Source organism: Primulina tabacum, chromosome 13, assembly GCF_025594145.1.
Source record: "Primulina tabacum isolate GXHZ01 chromosome 13, ASM2559414v2, whole genome shotgun sequence".
Taxonomy (NCBI): domain Eukaryota; kingdom Viridiplantae; phylum Streptophyta; class Magnoliopsida; order Lamiales; family Gesneriaceae; genus Primulina; species Primulina tabacum.
In genome coordinates, this window is record NC_134562.1 from 36,031,538 (window position 1) to 36,056,850 (window position 25,313).

Consider the following 25,313-nt stretch of genomic DNA (forward strand, 5'->3'; position numbering starts at 1 on the left):
TTTACATATTAAATTTATGTTTGCTGAATCGAAAAAACAATTTGTAAAATAATGAAATATTAATTTATCGAATAATCAATATCTATCGTAATTTAAGATTCGATGATCTCCACATTATTAATTTATAACAGTTGTACAACATCAACTTAACATTAAAAAAAAAACATTTGTTGCATGATCATCTCACAAGTTAATTTAAATTAGTGATGAAACGATAGCACAAATCTTTATCTGTGAGACGGATCGACCCTGTCAATATTCACAGCAAAAAGTACTACTCTTAACATAAAAAAATAATATTTTTTCATTGATGACCCAAACAATAGATTCGTCTCACAAAATACGACCCCTGAAACCGTCTCACACAAATTTTTGCTCAATAATAAATGTTGATGCGATAATAATTTTGACATTGATGATGAGACATGTTTTGGTTAGGACTCGTAATCAAATAAAATTTAATATTTATATGTGATAATTCAAATATTACGTTTTGATTGTGATTAATATATATAAAAAATCTCCGTTCGTGTCATACACGCTAATTTTCTTGTTAGAAAACAAGAGATATGATCAACTTTGACATGCATCGATATTTGGCAGAATTTTTTTTGTTTACAGGGAAAGAACTATATTTTGATTCTTTTGACAAGTGGAAAATCATAGAGGCCCTGGGAAGTAAGTTACTCAAACAAAATCATATAATCGATCAAGTTGGGAGTTTGAAAAATATATGTTTAATATTAAGCTGGTAGTTCATTTATTTTGGGCAAAACTTATTGTTATAAAAAATTACGTATATAAATTAAATATTTTTATTATTTTAATTATGATAACAACCGACTAATGTATATTTGGTTCCCCTTTAAAATCTTCGGCTTGTAATTATTATTATTATTATTATCATTATTATTATGTATTTTAATTAGAAATTTGGATATAAATACTTTTATCATGTTCTAAAAAAATTAAAAATTTTAATCAAAATTTATTCATCAAATGAATAACAAAATTTTTTTTGAAAAATATTTATTTATTATTTTATCAATAATAACTTTAATCAGTCAAAATAAAAAAAATCAATTTAACGACATAAAATTGATTTATATCTATTTAAATTTTATTTTAAATGATATTAATATTTTTTATAGAAATTTTATAATAAGATTTGAAATTAAATTATATTCATTATATTATATCAATAATTTTAATAATTTCCGAATTTTATTATTTATTAATTTTAATTTAATAATTAATTATGCAAAATAACAGGGGTCCTAAATACCTATTAATATAAATAAATAAGCAACAACGGAAGTGTCCATACCACGCGAAGCCCCTAACATTTCCTCGTTTAACAAACGCGTGCCGAGTCAACCTCTTTCCGCTCACCGAGTCTCTCATCGATCCTCTCCTCCTCCACCATCAGATCTCCAAACCCTAACCCCAATCTGTTTTCGCCTAAATCTACTTTCTTCGATCTTCTGCGACAAGAAGAAATCGGAGTAGTGATTGTGGTGAATTTGTTGGAGTCGGTGGAGATTTCACGTTGCAGTGACTAATTTATCGATAGATTGTTTGACTTCGTTGCTTTGTTTCATCTATCGCTTCCGAAGTGATATTGGTGATTTCGCGGAGTTTTTGGGAAATAAGAGAAAGTATGCAGCAACAGGATCAGAAGAAGAAGGTTTTGTCTTTCAGTATTTTGTGTTGTTATTTCTATTTTATATATCTTCGTTTTGGGAAGATGACTCTTTCAGAAGTTTCTATGTGTTCTTTTATCAAGTTTAAATTTTAAATTTTGATGTACTAATCGATGTGATTGGCCACTGGGTCTTTAGCTTTATGTACATACCGATTTTATTTTTTTTAGATTGCAAACTAGAACCACGGAGCTGAAAAAATTTATAGTGTAATCTGGAATATAGATTATATTTGTGTCGACCCTTTTGAACCAAATAAGGGAAAGAAAAGAGGTCGTTGCCTCTTGTATGAATCTTGCTACTTTGTCCATACTCAGATGTACTATGTTGTTCATTTCCCTAAATTTACATTGATGCTAATTTACTTTGCTGGAGTCTAATCTGGAATCTTGATTTTACTGGTTTATGGTTTTCTCATGCATTAGTGATTATTGTACAGATTTCTAAAGAGATTGAATTATTTACCGAGTATGGAGAAGCCAACAGATACAAAATTCTGGAAATAGTTGGAAAGGGAAGTTATGGAGTTGTTTGTGCAGCCATTGACACGCACACTGGGGAAAAAGTGGCGATAAAGAAAATAACAAATATTTTTGAGCATATATCTGATGCTATTAGGATTTTACGTGAAATTAAGTTGCTCCGGCTTTTGCGTCATCCTGATATTGTTGAAATTAAACGGATCATGCTACCACCATCTAGGCGGGACTTTAGAGACATTTATGTTGTTTTTGAGCTTATGGAGTCTGACCTTCATCAAGTTATTAAAGCTAATGATGACTTGACACATGAGCATTACCGATTTTTTCTTTATCAGATGCTCCGCGCGCTGAAATATATGCATACAGGTGATGCGTTATTAGGCTTTGCTTATATGATTATTGGATTACACTCAATTAGAACCTTGATGATACTCCTAATAATCCTTTGTTCAACTATGTTATGCACGTATCATATTTGGTTGCTTGTATTGATCATTTCTTGATCACTGAATCTTTAATTTGAATGTGGGTGGTGAAATGGTTCTTTATTTTTAACACCATATGGTTTCAGCTAATGTGTATCACAGGGATCTAAAACCAAAGAATATATTAGCAAATGCCAACTGCAAACTCAAAATTTGTGATTTTGGACTGGCAAGAGTGGCTTTCAATGACACCCCGACAACAATTTTTTGGACGGTACATTGTACTTTATACAGCTTGATTTCAGTTTTTTTGTTTTCTCGTTTATAGCTGAAGTGTATTTTGACAGCCGATAATTTTCTTCATGAATTGTACCATGTTGCAGGATTATATTGCTACAAGATGGTATAGAGCTCCCGAGTTATGTGGATCTTTCTTCTCCAAGGTAATGATGTGTGCCATGCCTTCGTATTGTTCCTTTATCAATTTTGATTTGAACACATGGTTCCAAATCAATGTTAAGTGGTATTCTAGCAATCAATACTTCTTTATTTCTTTTATATAACATTGTCTGATTGTGTAATCATATTGATGTGGGCCATGAGACCCTTTAAAATATTGTCAGATTTTCTTCAATTGGGTTTTTGCATGTACGTGACATTTCTGGCTTCACTTTTTTTTCATTATCGGGTGTTCAAAAAGTGCATATGCATTTACATGTTGTCTGCATACCCTTGTTTCTTAGCTTTCCCTCCTTGTTGAACCAAGCATAAGTCTGTGGACTGTGGGACTCTAAGGTGTAGTCGGAATTGTGGTTTCACGCATTGTTTAAGGGGCTTTTTCTGGCAGTGGTAGCACGTGACTTGTTTATTTTAGTACCGAGTGCATGTATTTAGAGTGCATCAACGCTATTGTAATTGTAGATTAAAATAATTTTGTTCAGGGAGGACTATTGAACTCTCGCGGAAGTTGAAATTTCTGTGCTCTGAGGTAATTGAGTCGGGTCGCATCTTTTTCTCGGAGGATTTATTGATTTCATGATTCATACTCACGCTTTTTTACATATTTCTTGCAGTATACACCTGCTATTGATATTTGGAGTATTGGATGCATCTTTGCTGAAGTCTCGACAGGAAAGCCATTGTTTCCTGGTAAAAGTGGTGTGCATCAGCTGGAATTGATTACTGATTTTCTTGGGACACCATCAGCAGATACAATTTCTGGAGTATGGGGTTTCACCCTCTTATTGTGATATTTTATTCTTTGTATTTTTTTCAAAACAGGAAGCAACTATTTAGTCCTGGATGCAGGTACGCGATGAGAAGGCAAGGAAATATTTATCAGATGTGAAGAAAAAGTACCCAGTGCCTTTCACCAATAAGTTTCCAAATGCAGATCTTTGGCTCTCAAATTGTTGAAAAGGTTGTTAGCATTTGACCCAAAGGATCGCCCAAGTGCTGAAGAGGTAAATATTCCTTGTAAATATATATTTTCATTCTATCACATTCTTGATGTTAAGAATAACGATGTTGCTTTAAGCATATCCTGAAGTGAGTTTGGTGTATGTGTTTATTAGGCATTGGCTGATCCATACTTCAGGGGACTCGCCAAAATTGAGAGGGAACCTTGTTGTCAGCCAATCTTAAAGATGGAATTTGAGTTTGAGAGACGACGAGTAACAAAAGAGGACATCAGGGAATTAATATTTCGGGAGATATTGGAGTACCACCCTCAGTTACTGAAGGACTACATGGCAGGAAATGGTGGCAAGAGTTTTCTCTATCCTAGGTATCTCATTCTCACTTGAACCTATTGAGGTGATACCTGTCTGGTTATTGACAAACAGCACTTTGTCATCTGTTCTCTGTTATATAGTGCTATTGGTCATTTCAAGAAGCAATTTGCATATCTCGAGGAAAATTTTGGAAAAAGTGGGCCTGTGATTCCTCCTGAGAAAAAGCACGATTCTCTTCCAAGGTGAGTTTTTAATCCGATGCTGCATCCGTTCCAGTACTTTTCTCCTAGTTGATGACAAAGATTGAGATAATTTTATCCTGAGCTGATGAAACAAAATAATATCGAAAGATGTTAATTATTCGTGAAATTTATGTGCATCATGTCGTATGAAGTCACTGCTGAAAATAGTTACAGGTTGAAGTTGGTAAAAAGGCCTATCTTTGAGCAGACAGCTGTTTTTTAAAAATCTTTTATCCTGACTTGTCCCCTTTCTCCTTGTTATTCTTCACTCAAATGATTTATAGCATTTGCTCTATAAATTATTACTTCCCCGATCCATTTTCTCATGTTGTCTTGCCTGCCAGGGTAGGATTTTTTTAGTAGGTTTCAAGCTAGGAAACCAGGTTTCTGAAGTCCATTTATAAGTTTTTTGGTCATGCATGCATTTAAACCAGGTTTCTGAAGTCCGTTTATAAGTTTTTTGGTCATGCATGCATGAAAACCAGGTTTCTCAAGTCCATTTATAAGTTTTTTGGTCATGCATGTATTTGTCTGTAACTTAACAGTCTCTTGCCTTTTTCATTTCATGCAGATCTACTGTGACAAGCACAATTCCTCCCAGGCCACAGCCAGCCATGTCCGCATTTGACCATCGGAAAACTACCGGGGCTACGTCCGCAGGACTCAGGGTTCCAGATTCCGATTCTGGAAATATATCAAGCATTTTGCGACCACCACCACCACGAGTACCTAATGGTATTGACTCTTTTTTTTACCTTGCATTCTCCTCTTACTATTATATTGGTTTGTGAAATATTTGTATCGAAGGCTTTTTGAAAAAAAAAAACTGAAAAAAAGGCCCCACGATCCTCTGACTAGTTATATGAATTGGAAATTAATTGTACTAAAACATGATTTTCCTTACAACAGCTCTGAAGTTTTACCCCCTAATGTAATCATTCCTATTACCTGCTTTGCGAAACTATTACTGTATTTGTCTGTTAGCCTCAAAATAATTACACAAATCGCCTTTTTGTCTTCTTTGTAGCCAACCAACCAAGAGTTATGGGGCCAGTTTTACCATATGAGAACGGCGGCCACGGGAATGACCACTATGGTGGAAGGGTCCTTCCTCAATCAATATCTCCTCATCACATTCTTAGGACTAGCTCTGAGAAGAATCAAGACAAGTGTACGATTGAAGCCGAGATGGAAGCATCCCAAGTCAAGCAGCGATATATGCCAGTTAAATTTGTAAATGGGATGCGCGTTGACATCAATTGTGCACAATCTCAAGAATACAATCCAGCTAGGTTGAAACCCGGGATGAACAATGAAATGAACAGCAACCCGTATCTCCAGCCACAAGCGAAAGTTGGCAACTTGATCAGTCAAATTCCTGTTGCGACGGATTTGTTAAAAGCCCAAACTCGGTTTGTTGCGAATGGAGCTGCTTCTCAACGAAAGATTGGTGTGGCTGTCGAGATTGGATTCACTTAGTTTTTTTTTTTTTTTAAATGATCTCGTAGTGAATGAGGAAGTCCTCATGAATGTACAGCATTTTTTAAGTCAATAACGCTGTTAGACTGTCGGATGGTGGTCGATGGTTAGTTTGATTCATCCATGATTGTCATGGCACGGGTGAGTTTGGTTTACATGTAGAAACTATTGTTTTATTGTCGATTTGTTAATAAGTTGAGCCTGATAGCCGAGTATTCTAAAAATTTGGTCAGCGCGATGAATCTACAATTGGTTTACTTGATATTCGATTTTGGCTTTGTACCAGGTGTTTAAGCAGTATATCACATTGGAATTAAGACTACAACTCATATATCGAACTCTTGAAAATAAGATGTCATCTTAGAAGTGATCCTCAAAATTTGACACCAAAATCCATTGAAGATACAGACGATTATCATAGTTAAGTTGTGAAAATGTTAAATCCTCCACAGAAGTACATGGACTCTCGTAATCTGCTTCCACAACAATAATTCCAAGCAAAATCCACCAGCAGAACAATATCTGTCTTTACTCGCATAAGCTCTTCCAACGATCTGAAAATTCCATAAATCATGACTTGGATGTCATACGAAGGAGACAATAAGGTGAATCTACTAGACCGATTGAACAAACTTCTACCGAGAGATGAATCATAACGTGAGGTAAATTGAAATAAGTGATTTCACAGCAAATAGAACGTAGAGAAAAAAGCCCCAAAAAAATTCTGATCAGAACAGCAGAATGGATAGTATAAAACTAGCCTGGGCCAAGACCCTCAGTAGTTTAGTGGCACCTTGACTCTCGTAGGAGAGCAGGTCTCAGGTTTGACACATTAGAACTACCTACTTTCTTCGTGATATATATATATATATATAAAATAACAAGTCAGCTGAGCACCTAAAGTTACAACTAAGTCACAGCCTCAAGCAGACTATCTCAAAGAAAAGCACTAGCAAAAATTTTAAAAATTCCACAGCTAAGTCTAATAAATGATCATAAAAACAATCTGATTGTGAAATACCATCACTAGAATATATAGAAAAAACCTGTTACCACAATTTATTCATTACATCAAAATACATAATATGAGATCGGACTGAAACTAAGAGCCTTATGTACCCGAGAGCAAGATTTCTACAAGCTATGCCACCTTGCACACACATAAAATAAAGGTATAATATTCTCATATGGACTCAGGATATAAATAATATTTTCGTCCATTGAGCGCTCTGCCCTCGATTGATAACTAACACAAAAACATATACCAAGGGCAACACTACCCTTGAACTCACAAAATTCCGCTAAAAATAGAAGAAATTTGAAGGAGCATTAGCCTGAGGCTCCGAGACAAAAAAAATTGCCCCTAAAATTTCTATGTTTAACAAGCATTTGTTGTCTAGAAAACTATACACAGTTTAGCTTAAGAAGAGCAAAAATTATGACCATCCAAGAAACTTAGGCAATGCTGCAATAATATAAATTCTTATTAACAATAGTTGAGCGAAACATACATCATGGCATAAACCAATTTATCTAGGGCCTTGAGCTCTCTGAGAATCATAGGGGACTTTAGCTCTCTGAGAATCATAGGGGCCTTGAGCTCGCTGAGCATCATAGGGAACCCAAGCACCAGGTCCAGTTCCATACTGGGGATAACCTTCTGTCCCAGTAGGTGCCTGAAACAGGACAAAGATAAGCTTTCTAGTATTTGCGTGAACGTAAAAACAACTGACCCCCGAAAAAATTTACAAGGCTTTGTTTTTGGTGCACATCATCTATCACAAAGGTGGAAAATATCCAAGAGTCCAGACTCCAGACTCTTCTTTGCATTGGAAATAAGGGAGAAAGAGAATGGATCAGCCCAGATAACATGTAAAGAACTTGCCTGATGCATTGAATTTGCGGGTACCATGCTATAGCTCCCAGAATAAGGATTTCCTGGATATCCCAATTCAGGATTACCGTAATTCACATTATAACTTACTCCTGCAGATTAAAATTCATAGTTCAAAACAACTTTAAGCCATTTTTCTTAATGTAAAATCACTTGAAAAAGGTAAATATCACTATATCAACCAAAAACAAACCGAGCACGTTGGTGAATGATAACGATTAAGCGTGATATGCATCATCTAAACATAGATGATGATATAACAGGAGATGGAGCTAAATGGTGTAAGAGGATCCATACATCGACCTCACTTATTGGCATAAAGGCTCGTTTTCTGTTGTTGTACATTTTATTTTATAATTGAACTTTGAAAACATTTGAACGAAATGAGTCATGAGAGATTATAAGATGATTTAAGCATGTAGTGATTGGTAAAATATTTCATATACGTAATGGCTTACTTTACATAAAGTTTAAAAAATCTTAAAATAAGTAGGCATGACTTAATTTTTAAAAAAGTATTTATAAGCTATTAGCAATTTATTTTCAAATTTTATACGATCTTTTCTTAAAAAAATTAGAGACAGTTACAGATATCTTATAAGTTCCTAAAGATCTTACAACTTGTTAAAAGGAGCAACTAAACTCAACAAACGGCCTCTTATTCTTTCCAGAGATTTTACCTTCAAACAATGAACCAAAAACTGCAACTGAACAAGCCAATATAGCAGACTCCCACAAAAATGAGAACTACAAACGTGAAAGAAAGTAATTTCTTCATTGTTATGGAACAAGATTCAATTCACAATTAATAAAGGGAAAAGTATGATACATACAAAATATAAAGAATTATTCACCAATGGATCTCTCAATTTCTTTAAGAAAACCAATACCTGGATTCCCAACAGCAGCAGCATGCGCTCTTTTTTCTGCATTAGCCAACTCAGCTCGAAGTTTTTCCATCTCTCTTGCCATTGATATTAACTTACTCTCCATCACCTTACCATGCTCAAAGCTTTCTGCAAATGCTTTCTTCTCATGCTCGATTGCACCCCTGAGAGGACAACAACTTTACTAGCACGCACATATAAAAGTATAAGTACAAATATTGACACCATTTAAGTAAACCACACCTAGTTTGCTCCATTTCATGCCTCAAGCCTTCAATTTCGGCCTTGATGGCTGGAATCTTCTGCAAATCTGAGGCAACTCTAGACAAATCCTGAGTCATCATTTGGACCTGAGCGTTAAGATCTTGCCTAACAGCTGTTAACTCCTTCATATCCATATGCACTTGCATAAGCTCAGCCCTCATGGCGTTAACAGCATGAAGTTCACTTTCCATCTTAACAGATTTCTCATAAAATTCCCTCATCTGTAACTCATTCTCTGCATGCAGCGACCGAGCAAAATTATCATCACGCTGTAGTTCATACTGGGCAACCTCTAATTCCTGCCTAAGCGCTACATGCGTTGCAGCGAACCTTTGGTTATCAACTAGCAGAGCCTGGATTTCATCATGTTGAGCTGCCAACCTCTCCTTTATGAAGACAGGATGAGTTGGGGGCTGTCTGGGGCCTCCTCCCAAACTATAATGAGAATCCCTCATTTCTTCGAGCAGGGAACGATGTGGCACTCCTCCAAGGCCTCTTGAAAAAGGAGATTCTTGTAGTGGAGGCTGAGGCAGCCCAACATGTGCACCTCCTTTAGCTGGAAGGGGAGGTCCTCTATTTCTTGCCGACATTCTTGATGTATGCTGGGTTTAATCAGTTGAATAACTCAAATACCAAAATTTCGACAAAAAAAAAAAGAAAGATAATCCACTAATTCTTAAATGGAACTCACGAGGCATAGCTGTAAATAAGTAACTATATGCTAGAATATATGCATGTTTCTTAAAATGTTTGCAATTTGATCAACAACAATGCAGTGAAGCTGATCAAGAAACAGAAATTATTGAAAATGAACCCAAATTGATTCATGTCACAAGAACTTGATATCTTCTTCACCCGTAGTAACTGTTCAGATCTTGAAATTGAATTAAAAAATAAATCTAACACCTACGAGTACCTATCTAAATCCCATAGTAGCATAGCAACCATTTAATACAGCTCGCAATATATATTTAATTTACAAAACTGGAGAGAAAGCACAAATGATGAAGTAATTCACATTTAATTTACAAAATTAGAGAGAAAGCAGACATATTCAATTTAAAAAATTAGAGAGAAAATTCATATATCATCAACGAGCAAGAGATATACGATTCGCTGCTACGGCATTCGAACTGATGAAAAGGTAACAAACAAGCTTACACGTTCTGCTGTGTGGCAAAAGACTTCAGATGTAAATTCCCCTTAATTGAACAAAATACAAAATCCAAGAACCCTAATTCAGGAATCAAAACTATGCTTACTAGTTTCGGGAATTTTGAGCTGAGTTTGTTCTTCTTCGCTAGATTCTGTGTTACGTTTATTATTTTTCAAAAACAGCTATTTCTAATTATTTAATTTATATTGTAAAAAAAATTATTTTAAAATTAATTTTCAACCAAATTAATAATATATATTATGAAAAAGGTATTCATTGACCTATTAGTATGTTTCTCATATAATTATATACACGATGATATATAACAAAATATGTATAAAGTTAATATTAATAATTATCAAATGCATATTACGTTATCCGATAACAAAAATAAAATAAAAATCGAACACAATCATAGATATGAACAAATTATACCAATATATTTATAGTTTACTTTAAATTTTATTTTATTATCAATATAATACTTTCAATGATCACTTTTTTTAAGGTCAAAAACTCATAAAATCGTCAATTACAAACTTAAACATCCAGGAAGGAAATTCACCATTCACTTAAATAAAAGATGAATTAGAGAACAAAGTAAAACAAACAATATGATGTACTACTTTATTAATCGATCTGCGTTCATTAATAATCTCATAAATCATAGGTGCTTTCATGTTCTTTATTATTTTTGCCATGCAGTCGTGCAGAATCCGATATAGCCAAGATACTCCTATTTGGTGGTGACTGCTTGCACCGTCAAAAGTGAATTTGATGCCACTTGAACATCTTGAAAACATTTTTCATAAAACAGTTTAATGTCTTCTCATATTGCCAGGAGTTCATCATGATATAGGTTTTTTTAGCATTCAGTAGTTTATTGACGTGTAGGATATGTTTATATATTTCGATATTTTAGTTACGGATGATATATTTATATATTTCGATGCTTTAGGGCGATTCAGACAGTAATTCAAAGGAGCGAATATTATAATATTGTAATGCTCAAGTGACTTAATAGATTATTGTTCGCGGAAAGATTTGAACGATGGATTTGAAATTATGTTTATTTTGTATATACTTAAATCTATCATAATTACATTTATATTGGATTATAAATTATTTATTCGCGGATTTAAACTTCATATTAAGTAAACTTTTATTCTCACTGTGCATGGAACACTTGCATATTTTAACATGGGAATTAAGATTTTAAGGTTTGATTTTGATATATTGATTTTTAATTTTTGATTATTTTAGTTCAATTACATATGTTAGAAACTTGATCAAAATAAATGAAAATTAAAAATCAGTGTATCAAATCAAACTTTAAAAACATGAGGAAAAAACTCAAAATTAGATAAGTTAATGAATAAAAAATCATTTTCCACTTAAAATTTAACAAAAAATAAATCATGGGATAAAATATTTTCCCAAGGTTAAAAACATGTGGTAAAGATATAACTAAAGTAGAAAGATTAATCTACTGATTCTACTTTATATATTTTGAAGCATGACAAGAATACTATATATATGTAATGCACGTATATTATTTATGAATCAACAATCATCAAGTGTACTCGTTATTTTAATTGCTTCGAGATTTGAGAGGGTAAATATTATATTATAAACTAAATATATTTTATAATACTGGGACAAAGGCAATAATCACGTGCCTTGGTCAAGAATTAAACAAACTTAATTAAAAATATTAAACTAACTTCTAGAATTAAATGTATTTATTCGGCATGAAATAAATATAATATAATACTATGTTTTTAACTATACATACTTGTCAAGTGCTCGTTTGTTAATCAATTGTTTTTCCTCGAGATTATTAGGATACATTTTTCTAGTATATTATCATGGTGAAGAATTGGAGTTGTTATTTCATGACTAAATTGTATGGTTTATAAATTCTAATAATAATACATAATAATTTAAATATATACGAAAATGGGGAAAAAAAAATTGAACTCAAATTCGAATATATCTTATAATTTTTTTTCATATCATAAATCCCAAATATCCAATGATTCATCGACATATGATTAGTCGGCAGTTTCCCGGTTATCTCAAGCCAGGAGCCTTCACGGCGATAAAATTATAATCACGCAATTTACATTTGACAAGAACTCATTTTAGTTTTTGAGCTCAATTTTTCATGTAACGAAATGGAGGACGCGTGTCTGTGCAGTATAAATAGAGAAGCACGATGCTGACTCTCCTAGTCTCCTCACTTACCTCTCTTTCTTTCTTGTTTCATCGATTATTTGCCCTTCTCTCCAAATTCCTTCCTCTTTTTTTTTTTTCATTTTCCAATTATTCTCGATCTTCATTTATATATTTGGAGCTGCATTGGTGGATCCCGATCCTGATAATTGAGGGAAAAAATGTGAGTTAATTCGAGGATCTCATTGTTTTTATGCTAGATCTGTGTGAATTTTTTGGATATGTGATTATTGATGGTATAATGTCATTGCTGCGGTCCATCCAGATCTGTACGTGGGCGTGTATGTATGTGTGATAACTGTGTGAATCTCTGTTACTGTTGCCGTTTGGTTTGTGTACGTGCGACGTAGTGTTTGTACGTGTAGGTTCGTGGAAGCTGAATAATGGGATTGATGGCAAAGCGCGTTCGCGCCGTTTTAATTGAATTTTTAATTTTATTATTTTGGCTGGTTAGATTATTTGCTGGAGCAATGTCGATCCATGAAATATTTTTGATTTTTATGCATGATTTTTTTTCTCTGAAAATCTGTTTCACTCCTAATAATGTGGATTGTCCTAAGACTAATTTCCTGGCCAGGCCTTATGCTCGAGCATTGCCTTTCTTTTTTTCTTCTAAATGATTTTCTTGCTTGGTGTACATGTTCAATCGTGAGATCTTTTGTTTAATAATTCGATTCTAGAACAAGGTAGTTATGTTCGATTTGGGATTATCAGGAGATGATGTTATTAAAAATAAATTTGAAGGCACGATATTGCTTAAGTAGTGAAGTACTGGTTCTCTCTTAAATTCTTGCCGTCCGTGTTTAAATGTGTAGTATATTCACTGGTAAAATCCACCATAAAAAAGGAAAATACTTTTGCTTTATTTAACTGTTTCTTTAATTGTGTTGCGGAAATAAGCTGAATTTTTAGCTTTTAAGTTAATGATGATTGTTTCTTAAACAGAGCATCTGCTCCCTAGCAGATATCAAGCTACAATGTCGACATTCACGCCCAAGAATATCCTAATTACTGGGGCCGCTGGATTCATTGCATCTCATGTGGCCAATAGGCTTATCCGAAACTACCCCGAGTACAAGATCATTGTCCTCGACAAACTTGACTACTGTTCCAATCTCAAAAATCTTCTTCCCTCCAAATCATCTCCCAACTTCAAGTTTGTCAAGGGTGACATTGGGAGTGCCGACCTTGTCAACTACCTTCTCGTTGCCGAGAACATCGATACTATAATGCATTTTGCAGCCCAGACCCATGTTGATAATTCTTTTGGCAACAGTTTCGAGTTCACCAAAAACAACATTTATGGTACCCACGTTCTATTGGAGGCATGCAAAGTTACTAAACAGATCAGGAGGTTCATCCATGTTAGCACAGATGAGGTGTACGGGGAGACTGATGAAGATGCCGTTGTTGGAAATCACGAGGCCTCACAACTCCTGCCAACAAACCCATACTCAGCAACAAAAGCTGGGGCTGAAATGCTTGTTATGGCTTACGGTAGGTCTTACGGCTTGCCCGTGATTACCACTCGCGGGAACAACGTTTATGGTCCGAATCAGTTTCCAGAAAAGTTGATCCCAAAGTTTATACTTCTAGCCATGAAGGGTAAAACTCTCCCAATTCATGGTGATGGTTCAAATGTGCGAAGTTATCTTTACTGTGAGGATGTTGCCGAGGCATTTGAAGTCATTCTTCACAAAGGTGAAGTCGGTCATGTTTACAACATAGGAACTAAGAAGGAGAGAAGAGTCACTGATGTTGCCAGAGATGTATGCAATCTATTTGACATGGATCCGGACAAGAGTATTCAGTTTGTGGAAAATAGGCCATTTAATGATCAGAGATACTTCCTTGATGACCAGAAGCTGAAGAATTTGGGTTGGTTTGAAAGGACCACATGGGGAGATGGTTTAAAAAAGACCATTGAGTGGTACACTAGCAATCCTGATTGGTGGGGTGATGTGTCTGGTGCCCTCCTTCCTCATCCTAGAATGCTGATGATGACTGGTGGAATAGAAAGGCATTTCAGCGAAGCTGAGAATTACGAATCTGGAAAATCCGAGTTTGCTGAAAATTCTAACCAGGTGAATATGTTGGTGCCAGCTTCCAAAAGCAGCCCTTCACCACAAAAACCATCCCTCAAATTTTTGATCTATGGTAGGACGGGGTGGATTGGTGGGTTGCTTGGGAAATTGTGTGAAAAACAGGGTATTCCATACGAATATGGGAAAGGGCGTCTGCAGGATCGCACACAGCTTTTGGCAGACATCCTTGCTGTGAAGCCAACACATGTTTTTAATGCTGCTGGTGTAACTGGACGCCCCAATGTTGATTGGTGTGAGACTCACAAGACTGAAACAATCCGTACCAATGTTGCTGGTACTTTGAACTTGGCGGATTTATGCAGAGAGCATGGTCTACTGATGATGAATTTTGCCACAGGGTGTATATTTGAATACAATGATTCACACCCTGAAGGTTCTGGCATTGGGTTTAAGGAGGAAGACACCCCCAACTTCATTGGTTCCTTCTATTCAAAGACCAAGGCCATGGTACTTTTCTGCCTTCTCCCTTCGAATATTTTGTTCGAATTATGATGTGCATGTATTTATTAGTTAAATATTGACAAAAAGCAAGCAACGTGCATCAGTATGGCTACTAATCTTTTCCCTATGTATACTAATCAGGTGGAGGAGCTCTTGAAAGAATATGACAATGTCTGTACACTCAGAGTTCGGATGCCAATATCTGCAGACCTGAACAACTCACGCAATTTCATCACTAAGATTTCCCGCTACGATAAGGTCGTTAACATTCCCAACAGTATGACAATCTTGGATGAGCTTCTTCCGATTTCAATCGAAATGGCAAAACGAAACCTTAGAGGCATATGGAACTTCACAAATCCTGGCGTCGTAAGCCACAATGAAATTTTGGAGATGTACAAGAAATACATTGATCCTGAATTTAAGTGGACCAACTTCACACTGGAAGAGCAAGCCAAGGTCATAGTTGCTCCTAGAAGTAACAACGAGATGGATGCCTCCAAGTTGAAGAAAGAGTTTCCGGAGTTGTTGTCGATTAAGGAGTCGCTTATCAAGACCGTTTTTGAGCCGAACAGGAAAACTCCAGCTGAGTGAATTAATCTATTAACCCGTGGTCTGATTCCGGGATTTTGTTTTGTTGACGGCTTATCATTTCTGTACTAGTCAAAGTTTCCAGCTTCAGCTTATTTATTGGGTCTCTTTTAAACTTCTTAGAATCTGTAATGGTGAGGGAATCTGCCTCATCTATTAATTTTACTTCCATCAGACATTATCTTGAGTTTAATCTAGGATACGTATTACTAACCTAAATGTATAAGTAGGAGATGGACACCAATAAGAACCGAAGATCTGAACTAAACATCCACCCGCTTGTGTGGTTCATGCTTGTCTTCTACCAGCCCGTTGGGTTGTAACTTTTGGATATTGTGAAATGAATATATTTGAACTTAATTCCATTTATATATTGCAACTTTGGTCAACTCGACGGGGTAGTTATTTAACATATTTTCGACGGGGTAAATTAATCAGTTGCTAAATCCTCCCAAAGGATGTGCCTAATTCTCGTGGATACCTAAATTTTTAAGACTCATACGCAACATATATTTTATACGAGGAAGTGTAGAATGTAAACCGCAAACTGATTAGGTGTGTTCTCAACAAATTTGTAATGGTTATAGCTTATGTTGCAGCTGCCCAATAAAACATAAAGCAGGCAATCCAGTCAACAATAAACTTTGCTCGATATAAAAGTATGTATCATCCCTCATGTTCAGTTTATCAATCCCTCCTTAAAATTATCGATTCATTCAGCACTAGAAGAACATTCTCGAATGAAAATGAGTGTATTCATGCAGACAAGGTAAAGTAACACTAGCTGTAAAATAGTAAGAAAGAAGAGAGAAACAACTAATCCACGACCAGAAAATTTTATGTGCATTTTTCTGTGACAAGTTAAACATAGAGGAGTAAAAGGCGGGACCTTACTACTTGGGACTGGAACGGCAGACCTCTCCAATCTACAGCCTGGAAAAGAAGGAATTTTCTGATAATCTAAGACAAAAAAATGATGATACAAAGCAAACTATTATCATTTTAGTTATTTGCAAGTTTTGTCCATTTTGGATTATTTTCAATTTAGAAAATTGAGTCCGAATCCACGACTTGGCACACATTCAAATAGATTAAAACCATTTATATCCGAATTAGACTGTCATTTACCAATTTAAACTTTAATTCTTTAGCAAAATTCCACTCAGGTCTTCACATGTGACAGTCAAAATCTTTATGATGCTCCGATCTCAAAGTTATAAATAGATTTGAACAAAACCAACAATCAGAGAGAATACTCGATTTAAAACTTTAGAGAAATCAGGAACCATGTACACATTTCTCATTTCAAGGATCAAATCTGGAACTAAAAATAGCGCAAATAATGGACTAAAATTCTAGCTTCCAAGACCGAAAAATGCTATTTTTCCTTTAAGCAATGTAATAGATAGGGTCTTACGTGAATAATTGAGGTCGGCTGCGAGAGAGCTGTGGTCGTTTTAGCGGTGAAAGTACAAGGTTTCTTAGAGTCATCGAGGGATTGCTGGCTCCTGTTCCACTCCCAATGCCAAAAGAAGGGTGAGCACTCGACATTCTGTTTCCTGTATCGATTGGAACCCCCGTCTGTTTTGCAGGTGAGCCACCAGAGATGTCAAATGTAGAACCAGAACTGTTCTGTCTCCCTGCCCACATGTCCTCCCTTGTCCCTGGAGTGTCAGGAGTGAAAATCGACCAGTCTGCAATAGATAAGTTAACTGGTATATTTTGAAAGAATATGACATTAATCGATGTAACTGTCACACTATCACCTACATGAGCTACCATCATTGTAGTATAGATTCAAAATTTTCTCAATGACAATATGTGATTATATATAAACCTTTATGGATGATAAGCAAAACAGGCATGGAGGAGTGAAAAGCTAATCGTCCACGCAAATGGAAAAAAAATCAAATTTCTAAATTTTAATGACGTCAAACTCAACTTATTAGTTTCGGTCAAATGCACTTCGTGAAATACAGTAATTTTCAAGCTCGACTGACTTGTCAGCAATTGAGGATGAGTTAAAGTTAATATATTACCTTTCATGATGGTATCTCTGTTATCCATCCTAGCAGCCTGATTTGAGAATAAATCAGGCCCTGGTCTAGAGAAGTAATGGTTTGCAGGCTGAATTGCTGATCTCTTTATGGACTCGATTTCACTTCTTGCTTGATCATACATTTCATCGAGTTTTCTCTTCTGCCTGGCAGTGTTCCAGTCAGCACAACAATATACAGTATGAGAGAATAACTGAGAGGAACCAAGATAGGACTCAACCTGCATTTCTCTGAAAATTTTTCTTGAAGCTCCTGCTTATCTTTGGACAAGTTCTCCATCTCTTGCTCCATCATTTGGCACCTTTTGGTCATTTTTTGGTATGCACTGTGTATCTGTTCCAGTTTCTCTGTGAACTTCTCTTGCATTGTCTCACATTTCTGGCGGCATTGGGCAACTACTTTGTTCATCTTAAATTGCATCTCCAAGTCCCTTTGTCCAATATAAAACATTACACTTCTATATGCGCTCTTCATTACTGGGAGAGTTCAGGAAAATAATAGGTCCAATATGTAGTTTTGAGAAATTGAGCATAAAAATAAAGGCTATTGCATAATTTTCACATGGAAAACAAAATAACCTAGTAGTCATAAATTTAGAGTTGTTTATATGAATCACATTGTTGAGGATACATATTTGAGGGGATATTCCAGCCATGACCATCTGCAGGAGAAAGTAGAATATCATTTAAGAGGATTATGATGAAACTTTAGATGTTACAGAATCTGAGAGGAGAAGCTAAGTTGAGAGGCATGGAGAGTAAGTTAAGAAGGATAACGTAGTTGTTTGAGAGCCATTTCTTACATTTACCCATTCATCGTTAGGACTGATATCCACAGGCTTCATAAGACTGACAAGCAAAATGACATGTCAAAAGCATTTTAGATATTAATTGTGAATCAAACTACTACTATTTATTCTTGAAATGAATCAATCACATATGAGAAAGAAAACACTGCGATTTGTACCAGGATGATTGCGATACATGCCATTTCCTAAAAAAATTGTGTTTCATACTTTCTCACTGTTCATGAAGTCTATCTCAGCAGTTCTTTGATAATTAATGGGCAGGTGATAAACCATATAAGAATTTTCAACACACCTTTTGGAGAGCACTTGATCACATATGGGGCAGGCACCATCACTGCTGAGAATCTTATTGGCGTCTTCAGGGCCTTTTGAGGTTATTAAGGAAATCTTATAGATTCACCAGTCATCAAGATTTTCTAGGAATTATAGCAATTGATGCTGAATATTTTTCAAGAATTTGGATACATAAAAGGTGACCACAGGTGGTGGTAATTGCTCGTCCTTCCAATTCTCTCCAGCAAGAATTGCACCTCATTTTGCCTCAAGTAACAATTTTAACATTCACTTGGCAATGCATTGAAATTTTGTAGTCTGACAAAAAAAATGCAATTTTTTTATAGTTCTTGAGATGCTACCACATCATGCTTAACATTTTTCTGCAACAAAAAATCCAAAAATGTACATATGCCTCGAAAAGCAGAGTAAGATTTATGCCTTAGTTTCTAACCTATCAGGGTCCAATCAGAAAGTACTAAAATGAACCCACAAAATCCATCCCAGTGAGTCACTGACCAACTGCATTTTAGCTCTCCAAGTGGCGCACACCATTATAAAATGACTAAAAAATTTGTATCTTCAAATTTCCACTATCCCTTATCTTGTATAATAAACAGTTTACTAAACATTGGGGTCCTCCATCACTCCAAATGTTTAAGCAATCCATTTGGTCTCTACTACGAATATGAATGATAGTCAATGATATGTTGTATACCAAGTGCAGGTGGAGGAAACCTCACAACAGTTATTACTAGACTGATTATCACTTCTGATTTGCATTCCATTAATCAATCTAAATGGTTTTCAAAGATAAAGTTGATTATCGACTATCTCAAGCAAAACAAGACCATCGTACTGATCCTCTCGAAAACAATTTTGTATCTGTAGTATGGCCATTCTGGTGAACTGGTGATAAATCATCAATTCTACAGTTAGACGAAGGAACACCGTATCATCAGTAGAGCTACAATCAAACTATTTATACAAACCACGTTTACAACAATTGAATTTTTCATTTCAATAACGATATTTAAGTAAGCTTCCAGACCGCATATTCCCGATCACCGAGATCTAATGAACAGAATCAGAAACCAGAGCTTAAAAAGTACAAAATCAAGAGATTAAGTTGAATTGATCTGAGTTAGGTGAAACTTCGTACGGTCTCTTCAGATGATACAAAGCCACGGATATTCTAGAAGCTGAATAATTCTTCTCATCTTAATTCTCAAACAATAATACAAAAATCACAAGAACTCCAATTTCGAAATTTGTCACGAAAGTGTTCAGCCAAAACTCCAAATTTTTTTTTTTTGAAAAAAGAAAATATAGCCAACAACGAACTAATTCAATGATATTCCCAATATTCCAGAATATCAATAATATTAAAGTTGAAAACAAGTTTCGTACCTGAAATTCTCCTTCTATCCAGAAAAAAAGGTTAATTCCAAGCGCATCAATTGAATAAGTGGAATACAAAGAACGAGTTGAACCTAAATTTTCCAAAAAATTATACGAAAAGTAGCATTGGACGGGGTTTATTTGATTTGTTCTTCGCAAGTTTGCATCGATCATCGAGCTTTGTGTTTTTGGTAGTATAATGGCGGGAAAGTAGGAGATCGTTTTAATAGACCCGACTATCAGAGTCTCGGAGCCCCGGTTGTCTACTGGACGCCATGCAAATTCATAATTTTATCCAAATAAAAATCAAATCTATTACTTATTTATTAAAATAAATATTTTAATATTTTCTCATCTTATGATATAAATTAATGTTAATTAAAATTTCATCATTCTCTAAACAAAATTTGATTATTACATAATGTTTTGATCCGAAATATGCAATTTTAAAGTGTTTTTGTTGAAAATTTTTAATGTGTTTTTACATGTATAGTTTATATTTCAAAATAAATAAATAAAACATATGTTCTTTTTTAGAAAACATTATTTCAAAATATTTTTTTGAAAATTATCTCTCAAAATTCTCCCAATAAAATCAAAGATTTTGCAAATATTGTTTACAATCATTTTTATACAAAAAAGTGTATTCATTTAAAAGGTGATGAAATGAAGAAGTTATGTATAAAAAGAATTACTCTAGATGTAAGTTTGGATATATACTTGTACCTCAAAAAAATAATTAAATAGTATTTTAAAAGTTTTAAAAAACTATTATTGAAAATTTGTAAAGGAAAAATCTATAATCATTTTGTAAACACTATTTTAAACAAGTTCATTAGGAAAATTTTATATTTATATAAATATTAAAAATTGTTTTATTTTATTTTTAAATAGAAGCAGAAACCAAAAACTAAAAATTGTAATTTCTGAAAAAACATTTTTTAAGTGTTCTTTTAAAAAAATTTTGTAACAAATAATATATTTTTTAAGAAAATATTTTTTAATTCATTGGATTTTATGGATTCTATGTGAAAATGATCAATATTTGGCTTATGTATACATCAATATATATTCTAAAAATAAAAGAAGTTCGCCTTATCACCAAAAACCCGAATTGTATGCATTTAAATTTATGATATTATTCAAACATTAATATAATATATTTATATTTTAAATTATGATATTATTCAAATATTAATATAATAATATTAAGACACTGGTATATATAAATAGAGCACAGTTCTTCGCGGTGAAGATATCCCATCCCAGGCGCTACCACCACCCACCCGCGTGACGCCTCGCTTCTCTCCCCCTACCGCCGTGTAACCGCCTTAATAATCGTTGTAATTACTTCAAGATAAGACCCTATAATCAATATGGCGCATTCTTGAACTCCCTTGAATCTCCACATGCTTTCTGTCTTTCGTTACAAGCTCATACCACCTCCTCTGCTTCCCTCTGAATAAAGTTGTTCGCATGGATCATCAGATTCTTTTTTTTGGTTATTGAAGTTTCGGAGTCGAGTTTTGTGGGTATAGTAATTTTTTAGGTGTTAAGATTGGTGAACTGAGCCGAAGGTAGGATGAAGATACAGTGTAGCGTGTGCGAGGCGGCAGAGGCGGCCGTTTTCTGCTGCGCAGATGATGCTGCACTGTGTTGGGCTTGCGATGAGAAAGTGCACACAGCAAACAAGCTTGTTAGTAAGCACCAGAGAGTTCTACTTTCTAGCTCACAGACCCAGATGCCCAAGTGTGACATTTGCCAGGTTTGTTCGTACTTTGTTTCTTACCCTGTATTTGGTACCATCTAATAATCAAATTTTGTTCGTACTTCAGTTCGAGATCTACCTACGTTAGATTTTAATTTTCCTGTATGAGTAAATCTCGATGCTTTTGCTTTTTATGTTGTGCAGGAAACGATTGGCTATTTCTTTTGCCTAGAGGACCGAGCTTTATTTTGCAGAAAATGTGATCTTGCCACACACACAGTGAATTCCTTCATATCAAAACATCAGAGATTTTTACTTACTGGAGTTAAAGTAGGCATTGAAGCTATTGAACATGATCCATTACCCTCTTTTGTTAAGACTAAATCACACGAGAAAGTATCTGACTTAGAATTTTCTCTTCCCGAGATAACCATACCGGTCCAAGATAGCGTTTGCAGGGACGGTTCATCTTCAAAGCATCCTTTTCCTGGAGGTTCTGCAACTGAAAGCATTTCGCCTTGGCAGTTGGATGAATTTATTGGACTTGGTGACTTCAATGAGAATCAAAATCTTATGGATAGTGGTTCATCTAAGGTATGATCTCGAGTCGTACAAACGCCTGCAGGAGGGCGAAGAAGGGCCACTGGCCCCTCCAAAAAAATGATATTCAACATTATGTTTATTTATATATTAAAAAAAAAAATTTATAGCCATTTTGTTGTGCAGCTTCAGCTGCCCCTCATCGTCAAAATTCATTGTCGACTGAGCATGTGTCCATTCCTTTGAATCGCAGAGAATGGAGATCATGTTTCTGTTTTCCATGTTGATGATTTCTACCTCATCATTTGTCTTGGTATTATCATTTTGAGTGAAGCATTGGTTATTATAAACACAAGAGTATGGAAATCTAGCTTTTCAATGGTAACTCAATGTTAAGTCGACACAATATCGCTTTTTAATTTGTTCTCTCATATATTGGGTGCACTAGTTTGACAGAAAAGGTTAGGCTCGAGGTTAGAGAACTAGTGTAGTTGATTCATCAGCTTTTATTCTAGGTAGGTTTTGGGATTGTTTTATTTTATGCACTAGCTGATGGGCCTGGAAATATGCTCTTTGGATTCATCATTTTATTTGTTCAGTATTGCATTCTTCCCCGAGCGTGTATCTTGAAGACGTGATAAATTAACAAAAAAATGTTATTATGTCTTTTGCACTCTTTTACGCTCAATAACAAGCTTGTCTCACTGTACTTGAGAACAATCTTGCCAACTTCAATATTAGTGATAGTTTCCCAAACAATCTTGCCACCTTCAATATTAGCGATAATTTCCCTTTATTTTCTTACGACACATGTTTGGTGTATTAAATTAATTTTGGGTCTATTTTTAATCAATCTGTAAAACTACGACAAGCTATTAAGGTTTCTTGATGTGCCTGTTTCTTGAATCTGATAGGCGACCTGTCCTCATCTTACAAGCTTTACTTGCAAACTTATTTAAAATTGGATGAAATGGCTGCTAAACCTGATGATGCAGCACAAGTTTAACAATTTTTCCACACTAATGATTTGCTCATATAATTTTGTTATTTTTTAAAACTATTTTATAAGTTTCTTGAGTGCGTTAGGTTGAGAAATCTAATTGCGTTGGAACCAGTTTTTGTTATTTTAATTAAGCCTCTAATTTGTATTCAGATCGATGAAACACCAATCCTGCAGCAGCATTTAGCTTAATCATATATATATCAAATGTAGCATAATCGCGAATGTCATATTAAGAAAATATAGTCAAGTTATTGATAAATTCTCCTGGAATATAGGTATACACTGAATTATATTAGATATTGACATTCGCTCCTCACCCTTGGATAATGGCTACCAATATCATGGATCACGTGTTGCTGGCTCGAAGCGGAGGCACCATTTCTGACACTCAATCGGATATTGCAGTTACACCTACCATGATCTTGTTTTCGAATATATAGTTACACGCTAGCTCATAGGAATATTGATATAAAGATAGTTCTTGATGTTGAAGAAGCCTCTTGTTATCTCCTTAGCCTCCACTTTCCCCCGCAAATGGTTGATTTTGGTTTGAATTTGTGCTTTGGTGTTTGCGAGGACATCTTCTTTTGCTGTTGCGTCCATGGTTTTGTAAACTCGATATGATCGACGGGATGAAGGTATATTCCTGAGTTTGTCTTGAAGCAATGTAGGCGTAGGGCAGTCCCAGTATTTGATCACTCCATATAGATCCAGTATTTGCTAGCTAATTTGATCCAAACATAACTGACATTCAACTTGAGTATTATACGAAGACGAAAGAAAAAATCATTCGTAAATTATTCAAGTATTAATTTATTTAGTTCATAGTTTGTTATATTTAATTATTTATCATTTTTTATTTGAGTGTCTCTTTTTAAATTATGTGTAATTTAATTTATTACTTAAAATTTAATTTGTGCAACTGAATTTTTTTAATTATGTTTTTTAATTTTTTAAAATATGAAATTATTGAATTAAATAAAAAAAAATCAGAGTTCGACGTCATTTCTATAACATCATTGTATGAACATACACGAAGTTATTGACATTGATATCAACATCATCATCACCAATTTCATAATAACTATCAAACAAGCTCTTACCATATCAAGTCCCACTAATTTTATATTATTGATATATTTTCGTTGTATTACGGACAATGTTTTGTTTATGTTATATATTATCATATTGCTTACTTTAAATATTTTTTAAAAAAATTTAACTTACTTTAAATAAAATTGTAATTAAATCATTATAATTATATATAGTTTTGTTTATTATAGCTGTGCAATAAAAATTAGTTCAAATTACAATAAATTGATAATATGATTTATATGAACTAAGCCAAATATATTGGCTTGAAATCAGTTTACACTTAAAATTTTAGGCAAAAATTTGTGTGAGACAGTCTCACAGGTCGTATTTTTTTGTAAGATTGATCTCTTATTTGTGTCATCCATGAAAAAATATTACTTTTATGCTAAGATTATTACTTTTTATTGTGAATATCTGTAGGATTAATCCGTCTCACAAATAAAGATTCGTGAAACTATCTCACAAGATACTTACTCAAAATTTTATTACGATTTTAATCTATTTTGCTATTATCATGCCCCAAGACCTGATAAAATTCAAAGATTGATCTGCCTGATAAAATTCATAGATTGATCTGCCTAAATATTTCTAATTGGAATTTTTTGTTTAAACCAATTATTGATGCCGTACGTCCGTGCATGCGGTCAAACTCGATGGCGCAGCTGACACTTCCGTGTGATTTCGGACGTCTTTCTATTTAAGTAGCAATTATCCAGATTTTTTATAAAAGAAAACAAATTAAAAGGTTTTGAATATTTTTTTAAAGAAAACAAAGTTTTAAGAGTTATTTT

General features: G+C 34.4%; 5 protein-coding genes and 1 long non-coding RNA gene across 14 annotated transcripts; 4 read left to right on the plus strand and 2 right to left on the minus strand.

Moving 5' to 3' along the window:
- The first annotated feature begins 1,332 nt into the window (after positions 1-1,332).
- LOC142522255 (mitogen-activated protein kinase 15-like) lies at positions 1,333-6,072 on the plus strand. The gene is given in 11 exon segments (XM_075625493.1): positions 1,333-1,687; positions 2,143-2,551; positions 2,757-2,884; positions 2,994-3,053; positions 3,684-3,833; positions 3,919-4,003; positions 4,006-4,073; positions 4,185-4,396; positions 4,484-4,585; positions 5,157-5,320; positions 5,613-6,072. Coding segments are annotated over 11 exon segments (1,857 nt in total). The 5' UTR covers positions 1,333-1,660; the 3' UTR covers positions 6,065-6,072.
- Positions 6,073-6,228: 156 nt separating this feature from the next.
- On the minus strand, positions 6,229-10,444 carry LOC142522258 (protein FLX-like 1). Of its 5 annotated transcripts, none has more exons than XM_075625498.1 (6): positions 10,372-10,444; positions 9,089-9,711; positions 8,849-9,009; positions 7,950-8,050; positions 7,576-7,740; positions 6,229-6,618 (listed from the first exon to the last, which is right to left on the minus strand). In XM_075625498.1, exons 2-5 carry the CDS (start codon positions 9,697-9,699, stop codon positions 7,594-7,596), a joined length of 1,020 nt encoding a protein of 339 aa, XP_075481613.1. In that variant the 5' UTR covers positions 9,700-9,711; positions 10,372-10,444; the 3' UTR covers positions 6,229-6,618; positions 7,576-7,593. The 5 variants fall into 5 exon arrangements, with proteins under 5 accessions (XP_075481613.1, XP_075481614.1, XP_075481611.1 ...); XM_075625499.1 differs by having other exon boundaries at positions 9,089-9,700; positions 10,372-10,431; XM_075625496.1 differs by having other exon boundaries at positions 9,089-9,700; positions 10,271-10,409.
- A 2,000-nt stretch (positions 10,445-12,444) lies between these two features.
- Positions 12,445-15,997, plus strand: LOC142522254 (trifunctional UDP-glucose 4,6-dehydratase/UDP-4-keto-6-deoxy-D-glucose 3,5-epimerase/UDP-4-keto-L-rhamnose-reductase RHM1-like). Of its 2 annotated transcripts, none has more exons than XM_075625492.1 (3): positions 12,445-12,663; positions 13,465-15,052; positions 15,188-15,997. In XM_075625492.1, the coding sequence occupies exons 2-3, from the start codon at positions 13,478-13,480 to the stop codon at positions 15,638-15,640; spliced, it is 2,028 nt and encodes a 675-aa protein (XP_075481607.1). In that variant the 5' UTR covers positions 12,445-12,663; positions 13,465-13,477; the 3' UTR covers positions 15,641-15,997. The 2 variants fall into 2 exon arrangements, with proteins under 2 accessions (XP_075481607.1, XP_075481606.1); XM_075625491.1 differs by having other exon boundaries at positions 12,447-12,663; positions 13,446-15,052.
- Positions 15,998-16,289: 292 nt separating this feature from the next.
- Positions 16,290-19,092, minus strand: LOC142523480 (E3 ubiquitin-protein ligase CCNB1IP1 homolog). Of its 4 annotated transcripts, none has more exons than XM_075627289.1 (8): positions 18,968-19,092; positions 18,795-18,867; positions 18,497-18,542; positions 18,325-18,355; positions 17,915-18,170; positions 17,677-17,840; positions 17,055-17,301; positions 16,290-16,570 (listed from the first exon to the last, which is right to left on the minus strand). In XM_075627289.1, exons 1-8 carry the CDS (start codon positions 19,035-19,037, stop codon positions 16,564-16,566), a joined length of 894 nt encoding a protein of 297 aa, XP_075483404.1. In that variant the 5' UTR covers positions 19,038-19,092; the 3' UTR covers positions 16,290-16,563. The 4 variants fall into 4 exon arrangements, with proteins under 4 accessions (XP_075483404.1, XP_075483401.1, XP_075483405.1 ...); XM_075627286.1 differs by having other exon boundaries at positions 17,055-17,331; XM_075627290.1 differs by lacking the exon at positions 16,290-16,570 and having other exon boundaries at positions 16,874-17,301.
- LOC142523481 (uncharacterized) lies at positions 17,238-18,973 on the plus strand. Its single transcript, XR_012814675.1, has 3 exons — positions 17,238-17,352; positions 17,848-18,012; positions 18,764-18,973. It is a non-coding gene; the product is annotated as an uncharacterized LOC142523481 (long non-coding RNA).
- Positions 19,093-21,453: 2,361 nt separating the features above from the next.
- On the plus strand, positions 21,454-23,157 carry LOC142522899 (B-box zinc finger protein 22-like). The gene is made up of 2 exons (XM_075626480.1): positions 21,454-21,941; positions 22,089-23,157. Exons 1-2 carry the CDS (start codon positions 21,759-21,761, stop codon positions 22,482-22,484), a joined length of 579 nt encoding a protein of 192 aa, XP_075482595.1. The 5' UTR covers positions 21,454-21,758; the 3' UTR covers positions 22,485-23,157.
- The last annotated feature ends 2,156 nt before the right edge of the window (positions 23,158-25,313 follow it).